The sequence below is a fragment of the Pantherophis guttatus genome, chromosome 2 (genome assembly GCF_059756535.1).
Source record: "Pantherophis guttatus breed Tessera chromosome 2, ASM5975653v1, whole genome shotgun sequence".
Classification (NCBI taxonomy): Eukaryota; Metazoa; Chordata; class Lepidosauria; order Squamata; family Colubridae; genus Pantherophis; species Pantherophis guttatus.
In genome coordinates this window covers 250,295,502-250,306,297 of record NC_142064.1, presented here as the reverse complement: position 1 = coordinate 250,306,297, position 10,796 = coordinate 250,295,502, and the positions used below count along the sequence as shown (strand labels likewise).

General features: G+C 42.6%; 1 protein-coding gene across 2 annotated transcripts in view; it reads right to left on the bottom strand.

Annotated features, from left to right (window-relative positions):
* Nucleotides 1-10,796, bottom strand: part of LHFPL4 (LHFPL tetraspan subfamily member 4) — a 79,496-nt gene that overhangs the window by 4,323 nt on the left and 64,377 nt on the right. The window contains exon 3 of one of the 2 annotated variants that reach the window (XM_034431762.3): nucleotides 3,054-3,070. The exons of the other annotated variant lie outside the window; for it this stretch is intronic. Within the exon in view, the coding sequence (XP_034287653.1) occupies nucleotides 3,054-3,070 (17 nt within the window). The remainder of the gene's footprint in view (nucleotides 1-3,053; nucleotides 3,071-10,796) is intronic. 2 annotated transcript variants of the gene reach the window in all.

Genomic DNA, 10,796 nt, shown 5'->3' with positions numbered 1-10,796 from the left:
TAAAAAATTATGCAACGTTTGTGAGGTTTTCCTTCCGGCCATTATACAAAGGGGAGAGCAAGCTGGAACCATAGTCCTCTCTTGCTTTGAGGTTTTGTTTTCATTGGGCCTGTCAAGTTTTATTATTTGGGGACCTGGGGTTGTTACTCTTTGTGACCCAGCTGAACTTTGGAGAGTAAATTGTGTGGTTTCTCTGCCCACCAGCAGACTAACCCTCTCAAAACAAACATGGTATGAGAGAAGACTCAAGACGAGTTAAAAAATGCGTTGGATGCTGAGAGGGTTTGAAAAAAAAAATCCAGGAAAAAAAAAACCACCTCAATGTATGTATCCCCATGGGAGAGGCAATTGGGCTGTGGCTTGGGACTGTTACCGATGTCTCCGTTGTAAGCTCTCTTCCTTCCTGGTCACATGACCCAGAGCAGAGAGTATGCAGCCACTCTATGCTTCTCGTTGTACATATACATGCATGGTTGCAACATGAGGGGAAAACAGAAATACAGGAGCTACCCATAAGCATCACTCCTGAATCATGCACACACATGCAACATATATGGACATTCCCTGATTGGACATTGGGATGAATCTCTCTCTCTCTGTCTCTCTCTCTCTCTCACACACACACATGCAATTTATTGCTTCATTACACCGAAGAAAATACAGACTCCTCCTACGGCCACTGCTGCCAAAGGAATTGGTAAGACTTCCAGAACCTATCGTGTGCATGAGTTCATTCTTTCTCTTCTTTTGGATGAAGCTGAAATTAATGATGTTATTCTGTGCCTGCAATCAGATTCATTGACTATGCATGGCCTTGGAGACTGAAGCTCCAATCACAAAGGGGAAACTGCCTCTCAGGCCTCGAAAACGGGTCTCTTCCTGCAATCTTAACTGCAGGTTGATGTCGCATTCCCACCCATTCAAACCAGGAAGCTCTCTTCTTCTGGAATCCTTTATTATAATCTCTCTGAGCAGCTCCCACTCAGATGAAGGAAGAATAGAGGTAGTCCTCGACCTACGACTACAACTGACCCCCACATTTCTGTTGCTAAGCGAGAAGTTTGCTAAGTGAATTTTGCCCCATTTTACAACCTTCCTAGCCACCGTTGTTAGGCAAATCACTGCAGTTATTAAGTTAGTAAAATGGTTGTTAGACGAATCAGATGACCCCAGGACACTGCAATCATCATAAATATGAGTCAGTCGCCAAGCGTCTGAATTTTGATCCCATGACCATGGGGATGCTGTGAGGGTCATAAGTGTGAAAAGTGGACATGTCACCTTTTTAGTGATGTGACTTTGGATGGTCGCTAAATGAACTGTTGTAAGTCGAGGACTACCTGTACTCCATCGTGCAGAAAATCAGGAAAGGACTGCCTGTGTTCTGCTTAATCATTTATAATTATACATATAACATACAGGATGATCTTTGCAACATGTTACAGAATCTGTGAATATCGTAAGAGCCATGGTGGCACAGTGGTTAGAATGCAGTACTGCAGGCTACTTCTGCTGACTGCCGGCTGCCTGCAATTTGGCAGATCGAATCTCACCAGGCTCAAGGTTTACTCAGCCTTCCATCCTTCCGAGGTGGGTAAAATGAGGACCCAGATTATTGGGGGCAATAGGCTCACTCTGTAAACTGCTTAGAGACGGCTGTAAAAGCACTGTGAAGCCGTATATAAGTCTAAGTGCTATTGCTATAGGGCATTATATGCCAAAACAACTAGACCCTGGGACAGTTTTTTCCCTTGTGCCATCAATCTGCTGAACACCTAATTCTCACAGTGCTGCCTAAAGTCCATGTATACTTACCCATGTGGTGTAGTTGTAAAATCATTATGTAGCCTTCTTATTATTTTCTATACGCCCCCTTTTATTGGTATCATGAACATTGTTATTCTGTTGCTTTGCAACAGAAAGAGAGTTCCTGTACTGGAGACACTTGGCCAAATAAAGTATTCACTTCAATTCCCTTTCCATAGTCTATTGCTATTGCTATTGTGGGTTGGGTTGGCTGGAGGCACTTTAAATCTTGAGGACCGGGCTGGAGAACATGGATTTTTATTCCCTGGGTACACCATCGGGATCAGAAAGCTATTACAAAAGGTCCTCCTTAAGAAATCTAAAAAATGACTGTACCATCCTCTCTTTTTCCCCCCCAAGCATAACAACAGAATATTGGAGTAGTTTGGCAAGCAAATGTCCCTTAGCACTCTAGGTGAGTCTGTTTGTTTCTTGGCTGGTTTTCTCCTGGCTTCCCAGGAGCCAAGCGAGGGAAAGTGGCAGAGCAGATTTGACACAGAAGAGAAGTCATGTTCTATGAGTCTAAGATTCTTAGCCAAAGGCAGACAGAGGAACACAGACTCAAGGCTCTTGAGGATGATATAAATGAAATATTCAGGACTGTTATTGTGAGGTTGTGAGTGCAGGTATGGGAGTCCTCAACTTACAACCACAACTGAGCCCAAAGATTATGTTAAGTATTAAGCGAGACATTTCTTAAGTGAGTTTTGCCCCATTTTATGGCCTTTCTTGCCTCAGTTGTTAAGTGACTCATTGCCGTTGATAAGTTAGCAACCCGGGTGTTCAGTGAATCTGCCTTCCCCATTGCCGTTGCTAGTCAGAAGGTCGCAAAAGGGGATCTTCATGATCTTTTGGACACAGCAACGGTCATAACATTCAAGAACAATGGTTCCTGCAAATGTTCTTCATATGTTTTAACCTCCAGTCCCCTAATCATCTTTGTTGCTCTTCTCTGCACTCTTGCACAATTGGTTGAAGAGAGATGAATGTTCCTATATATATATATAACGAAATGTTTCCCCCAGAAAGAGGACTGAGGTAGACAAGAGCGCTTGATAACATAAATGTGGGGGTCTACATTTCCTCTCTGCACCCCAATCCTCTTCCTCCCCAAAAGGATTTGATCAACGACAACACAACATCCTCCTAACACAATTACACACTGGTGAACTAGGACAAGACAGAACTAGAAAAGGCCTCTAGGAACACAGGACGTCAGTGAGGCCACACCAACACAGAGAACTTACCGCAGTGCCAACAAAATCTGTTGAAAATATTAAAAAAAAAAGAAAGTTAGGATTATGGTCCGTGTTGCCCAATTTTCCTACCACTGTCTTGGGCCTAGCGATGGGTCTTGGGCCTAGCTTGGGCCTATTCGGGTGACTGCATGTGGATTCTAAATAGGCTAGAAATGTGCATTGAATGTTGCGTGTAACCTGAAAAGGTAGCCAGGAGGGTGGCATCTTGGATCGTTTGGTGCCAATGATGTTCAATCAAATCCTAAACAGTAAAGAGCCCTGGTGGCACAGTGGTTAGAATGCGGTAGAATAGAATAGATTAATAACTTCATTGTCACTTTGAATGTACACTAATCGGCATATATGAAAATGAAAATTCGTTCCATACAGCTCTCAAAAAGGTCACCACCTCCAATATATACACTACATAAACATGACAAACATGATTTGCTCCTAGAAGCACGAAGCTGAAAACACCAGCCTGAAGATGATGAATGAGACTTCGTCGAAACGTCGCCAAGACACTTCCAATTTTATGCGGGAGAAAACACGAATAACCAAAGACCTACATACAAACACCCGCAAAAACCTCAGAAAACATACATACATACATACATACATACCTGGGGTGGGTTTCACCTACCTTTGCTACTGGTTTGCTCACTTCTGCGCATGCGCAGATCCTATTTGATGACGTCCGGGCGGGTGGGCGGAGCCTCCTGCCGCCGCTGCTACCGGTTGATTCTCCCGAACCGGGGTGAACCGGTAGCAACCCACCACTGATACATACATACATACATACATTTTAAAAATACGAGTTCCAGGTATATTAGTAAAGAAAGAAGCAGACATTCTGCGAGCTCCGAAACTTAAAATTTTAAAATTTTAAGTTCCGGAGCTCGTAGGATGTCTACTTCTTTCTTTACATACATACATACAGTATTGCAGGCTAACTCTCTGCTGACTGCCAGGAGTTCAATCCTAACCAGTTCAAGGTTGTCTCAGCGTTCCATCCTTCCGAGGTCGGTAAAATGAGGACCCAGATTGTTGGGGGCAATGTGCTGATTCTGTAAACTGCTTAGAGAGGGCTTAAAGCAGTATGAAGCGGTATATACAGTAGTGACCAAAATTGTGGAAACCTTTTGGGGAAAGTGTGTTTTCTAAAACCAGCTAATAACACCACTTTTTTTTAGTAGTACCATAAAAATATATATCAATGGAAAGATAATTTAATCAAGAATGTAATGCAATAAGTTTTATGAAGGATTCGCTATTAGAATAAAGTATAAAGAAGAAAAGAGAAACACGAGATATACAAAAATTGTCACCATGTCAGTTAATAATTAGTTGGGTAACCTTTAGCATGAATTACGGCCTTACAACGTCTTCCCATGGAGCGAACCAAGTCTTTTAGTTCTGCAGCTGTTATAATATGAAACCAAGATTGAAGGATTGCTTCTATTAACTGAGTTTTATTGCTGGGTCACTTCTGACTAACTCTTTAGTCAGCTGCAGTGGTGGGTTCCTCCCGGTTCGGTCCGGTTCGGCTGAGCCGGTAGCAGTGACGATATGACGTCACAGAACCGGTTCCCCCCAACCCCCGCCCTCCCACCCCCCACCCCCCACCCACGTTATTCTTACCTTTTATTTGGTCCCACCCCCAATCTATTGCTGCCTCTTGAGTCCCAGCTGATGACTAGAGGGAAAAAAACTGTTTAAACTCTTGCCGCGGGGCTTCAAAGGGCCGTCCTACAGCTGATCAGTGTTAAAAGCAAACAAATGAGTCGGGTCGTAAGTGCGAGGACTTCTCGTAAGTGTGAGGACCTTCCAGAAATGACTCTGACCAGCTAGCCACGCCCACCTAGTCACATGACTTCCAAGCCACATCCACAAAATAAGCCACGCCCACAGAACCGGTAGTAAAAAAATTTAGAACCCACCCCTGGTCAGCTCCATTGATTTTCAATTGGATTAAGGTCCGGGCTATTCCCAGGCCATTCCACCAGTGGAATATGATTATCTTGAAACCCACCCACCCCCAAAAAAGTGGTGTTATTAGCCATCAAACCTCAAAAATGTACTTTCCCCAAAAGGTTTCCACAATTATGGCCACTACTGTACATCCCGACTAGACTGTGTTGTTTCCCTGTGTCATATAATATATGTGGGTACGTGGGTATAGACATAATTTTGTATTTATTTATTTAGTCATTTATTTAGTCAGGTTTATGTAGTGTATATTGGAGGTGGTGACCTTTGGAGAGCTGTATGCAACGGATTTTCATTTTAACGCATGCTGATTAGTGTACATTTAAAGTGACAATAAAGTTAGTCTAAGTCTATATAAGCCTCAGTGCTACTGCTATCGCTAATGATTCAGAAGCAAGGGCTGTGGTTTTAATGGGATGCATGCGCTTTCTCACAAATGCCTTTGAAGACCAAAGTGTCTCATTTAGTTTAGTGTTCTCTTAATGCGCTATTAGATGAGGACTGTTTTTCATCTACAATTTGAGCAGGGGCCCTGAATTATCCTTAAAGTCCTTAAAAATGAGGCAGGGTTTCAGCAGCAGCTCGCCATTCTTTCATGACTCCTTTTGCCATTTTATTCTTCTAAAACTGATGCTTTTTTGTGTGTGTGTGTGTTAAAGGAGCCCATAAAGCTCTCTCTCTCTCTCTCTCCACCATTGCTGCCTAAAATCGAATACAGATGGACTAGACAGAATTGCCAGCTCTTCAGTGGGCTGTTTTAGGTGTGAATCTAACAGTAATTGAATCTGCAGTAGTGAAAGTTTTGCAAAGCATAGGAATAAATCACGGCTGCCAACTAACTGCAGAAGGCAATGGTTGAAAACCTGCCAGTCGACATCAGGCTATTTTATTTGGGGTGGGGGGTGGGGAGTGGCATTTGTGGAAGTTTCTAAAAAAAGATCAGCAGCATGGCTTGCCTTAGACATGAGTTTATCCTTTGGATGGGGACTTACAAGCACCTTGCTGTTTATGGGCTCTCAGGCACCAACCGTCTGCGTCTCCATCCCTAACCTTTGAACAGAGGGAGCACAAATAGCTCCACCCTGAAGAGGTGACAGTATTTGGAGCTTGAATTAAAAGTGGGTGGGGTGATATAGTATATAAAATCACAGAATAGGATGGGATGGGATGGGATGGAATAGGAATAGGAATAGGAATAGGAATAGGAATAGGAATAGGAATAGGAATGGATGGGATGGGATGGGATGGGATGGGATGGGATGGGATGGGATGGGATGGGATGGGATGGGATGGGATGGAATAGCAATAGCAATAGCAATAGCAATAGCAATAGGAATAGGAATAGGAATAGGAATGGATAGGATGGGATGGGATGGGATGGGATGGGATGGGATGGGATGGGATGGGATGGAATAGGAATAGGAATAGGAATAGGAATAGGAATAGGAATGGATAGGATGGGATGGGATGGATGGGATGGGATGGGATGGGATGGAATAGGAATAGGAATGGATAGGATGGGATGGGATGGGATGGGATGGGATGGGATGGAATAGGAATGGATAGGATAGGATAGGATAGGATAGGATGGCCTTGGTGGCACAGCAGACTAAAGTGCTGTTAAGTAGCACCAGCTGCCTGCAATTACTGCAAGTTCAATTCTCACCAGGCTCAAGGTTGACTCAGCCTTCCATCCTTTCGAGGTAGGTAAAATGAGGACCCGGATTGTGGGGGCAATAAGCTGACTTTGTATAAAAAAGAACACCGCTTGGCGGGGGGGAAGCCCTACTAAGCAGGTATATACAAAAGTATGAAGGTTATTGCTTAACGCATTGTAAGCCGCCCTGAGTCTCCAGAGAAGGGCGGCATATAAATCGAACCAATAAATATGTCAGCATGTCAAGATGCATTTATCCTAGTGCTGACATAAGAAGGAGATCGCAAGTGTCTGCAACGGGACGGTTGCCTTTCACCTACTTATTTTAACTGGAGATAATGTCCCCTAGGAGATGAATGGTAGGGGGGAAATTCTTTGAATTGGAGCAGTAGATTAGGGGTGAATGATTGGGAAGATGGCCAATGAATGCAGAGGAGTGGGGGAAGGAAGAGGAGGGATTTTGGATCAGCACGTTAGTGCTGGCTGCATGGAGTCAGTGTAAAAGTTGCCATGCTAAATAAAATGGAAGTTTGTTTCAAAAAAACTTTGTTTGAGACGCAATTTATTTGAAGACGGCCTGAAAACCTGACAAAATAAATAATAATAAATAGGATAGGATAGGATAGGATAGGATAGGATAGGATAGGATAGGATAGGATAGGATAGGATAGGATAGGATAGGATAGGATAAGCTGGAAGGGACTTTGGAGGTCCTCTAGTCCAGCCCCCTGCTCAGGCAGGCAGAACCTATACTATTTCAGATAAGTGACTGTGTAGACCATGGATGTCAAACTCGATCGTGTCACATGACTAATTGTGACATATCGCAACATTTTTTGCCTTTGTGGAGCCGGGGTGGGTGTGGCCTGTGCATGACCCATGTGGCCTGCAGGCCACCAGGCCTGGTCTAGACTCTACTTAAAAACATCCAGTGATGGAGCATCCATGATTTCTGGAGGCAAGTTGTTCCACTGGTTAATTGTCCTCACTGTTAGGAAGTTTCTCCTTAAACGTATTGGATAATCAGGGAAGTTTTTCTTCCCTCTGATAAAATATAAGAATCCGGGGTTCTTAAATAGAGGATTTACCTGTATTTAAAGAAGCTGTCCTTAAATAACAGCAGTTGGCAAGCGTCAAGTAGGAATTGGCTTGTTGCCCCAATCATATCACGATTATGAGTTTACAAAGTGGAATGTACGGTTAGTACATCCGGTTAGCGGTTGGCGTAACAATGAATACTGGTATAGACAGACCTTTGACCTGTAATGGCCCAGATAGACTGCATAGAGAATTTTCTCTGGCTGTCTTTCCACATATGAATGGAAAGGGGATTTGTTTGTGTTTTGTTTTGTTTTTTAATTTCTTCCCATCGTTATTCCTTGCTGTTTCAGCATTTGGTTCTTGCTGGCAAGTCTGCCTTTCCTTAATATAAACAGATGGAGCGAACCCAGAGTCCAGGAGATTTATTCTGATTAATTAAATTTCCAATTAGGCACCTTTGATTCTCTGGCTTTCATCTAAGACTTGGCAGGAGCCAGGGAAGAAAGGCAGGGAGTGTTTACATTTCCTCTCGGGCGGGGAGGTGTGGGGGTGAGAGAGAGAATAGGACTCACCTAATGTCACCCAGGCAGCTTCAAATGCTTAATGAGCATTTGAATCTGGACTTGTCTATTCATTATCTAACACTTTTATCTGCTCCTCCAAGTGAGATGCAACTTCGAGCACCGCAAGAAAAGAAAAGATGTTTCTACTATCCATTCTTTTCATCAAAACCATCAAAATCATAAGTGCATTTTTTTTTCTTTTCATGAAAGAAGTCTAGAAAGAGTTTCCATCCAATAAATGTAGATACAATATTGTGGGTTTTTTTTTTCCCCAAGCAAAGAAGTCAATTTACCCATCTCTGTCAGCTCCATCTACTTCCCCAACTATTCCTCTATTGTGGGTAGTGTCAAACTTTTCCTCTTTTGAGAATATAGTAATCCCGCTGCAATTGTCATATATATAAGAACAAATCTATTCTTTTGTCCCAAAAGTTGTACATTAGTTTTTAAAATAATCTGATTTGGCTTTTTCACATGTCCTCTGTAAAATGTCCTTTCATGTTGTTCATATTTCCAGCAAAGATTTGAAATATCTTTATAGATTCCAGACAATTTCTCTGGTGAGAAATACCAATGGTACCTTCCCTTTTAAGGCTAGAACAAAATGTAAAATGTAATCCTTTCAATCCTGTGATCTTTTTGTAATCATAGTGTAAAGCAGGGGTGAAATGCTACCGGTACTGCTAAACCGGAAGCGATGGTGGCGGGTGGTTCGGAGAACCGGTAGCGATGGCAGCGCGAGGCTCCGCCCACCCGCATGGTTGTCGTTACTTCCTGGTTTTAACCAGGAAGTAACCTGTTTTTTACCCTCTGCGCATGCACAGAAGGGTTTGTGCATGTGCAGATGTGTATGTGACGTAGCGCATGCACTTCCGAACCGGTAGGGAAGGTAAGTAGATTTTCACCCCTGGTGTAAGGGATAATTTTGAAACTATCCTAATTCAAAGGAAATCAGAAGCTTTTCCTTTCTATTTTTTAAAATCATTTTTTCCTGTACTTTGCCTTCTCTTTCTTTGTCTTATTTATTTCAGTATTAATTTGTGATGGTTTTTTTTTTTTTTTTTGTTCTTCTGTAAAATGTATTGGTTAGATTTGGATGCTGCCCATAAACTAGAGGCCACTAGTTTAATGTTTATTAAAATTTATACTAAAAAAAAGAAAGAAAAGATGCACAGGAAATGTGGTTTTATCTTACCAGAGAATCCTATAAGATAAAAATCCTTTTAGATAAAATCCTATAAGATAAATCCTTTTAGATATCCTATAATATAACATCCTAAAATCCTTTTAGATATCCTATAGGATAAAATCCGTTTTGTGATAGCAGGGACGGTGGGGCAGAAGTTGATGGGTTTGCCAATACAACTTGGTTGTCAAAATAATTCATTTGGAGTGGGGGGCAGAGAAAGTTTGTGCAATGAACTGGATAGGGTTGTGATACTTAAAATATTGGATTAAAGCCCTAAATGGTTGGGAATCTGATTATCTGCTGAACAGCCTCTCCTCGTATGAAGATGCACAGTGATTCAGTACAGCAAGGGGAACTCTTCCGTAGATGCTGATGTTGGCAGAAGGTTGACTCTGCAGAATGGCCTTCTCTTATCTGGCTTCCAAGCCATAGAAGAGTTGTTTGGCTCCCAGTATTTAGGAGGTCAGCTTTGCCATGAAATTAATGGCTTACTAAGATGCGCTGTGGCTCAGTGACTTAATGATGCTAGTCTCGGCTCCGGTGGTTTGAGCCCAAGCACTGTGTAGCGTAACAGGGTGAGCTCCTGTTACTCACCTCAGCTTCTGTCTATCCTAAGAGTTTAAAAGCATGTTCTGTGCAAGTGGATAGATAGATACCACTTTGGCAAAGAGACGAGTTGATACTCTGTGCGGGCAGTCAGATTCCTGATCACTTTGGACCTTCCTGGTGGCCATGCCCACTTGCAAGGCAGCTCCGGGAAGGGATGGGGGGGTCTTGGGTGACACTGCGGGAAGAGCTGCTCATCTTTCTCTCTGGTGCGAAGGCAGATTGCCCTCCTGTGGCACACCTTAGGAAGCACGCAAGCATGTCCTCTAACAGGGCTGGTACCTTGGCAAGCCAAACTACTACTCTGCAATAGCATTGTAGTCTTCTGGCTAGCATAACAATGCCATACACTAACAACAACAACAACAACAATAGCTCAATCTTTTGTGGCTGATTTTACTTGAATGTGTATTTCAATTATATTCATACTGGTTTTTTTTTTTTAAACTTTAGATTTGTTATTGTCATAAGCCGCTTAGTGATATGAAACAAACAGAAAGGTGGAGCATAAATGCAGTAATAAAGGAAAGTGATATAACCTCCCAATAGTTCCCCCTTTTTTTTTGCAAACTGAAGATTGGGTGGGCAAAAATGTCATCCAAACTTCAGGAATGAAGGAATCAATGGAGAGGGCCCCTTGGATCCTGAATCGATGTCATCCTCTATTCATGCCTGCTAAAGCCTTATGTTTTTCCCAAAGTAAAATT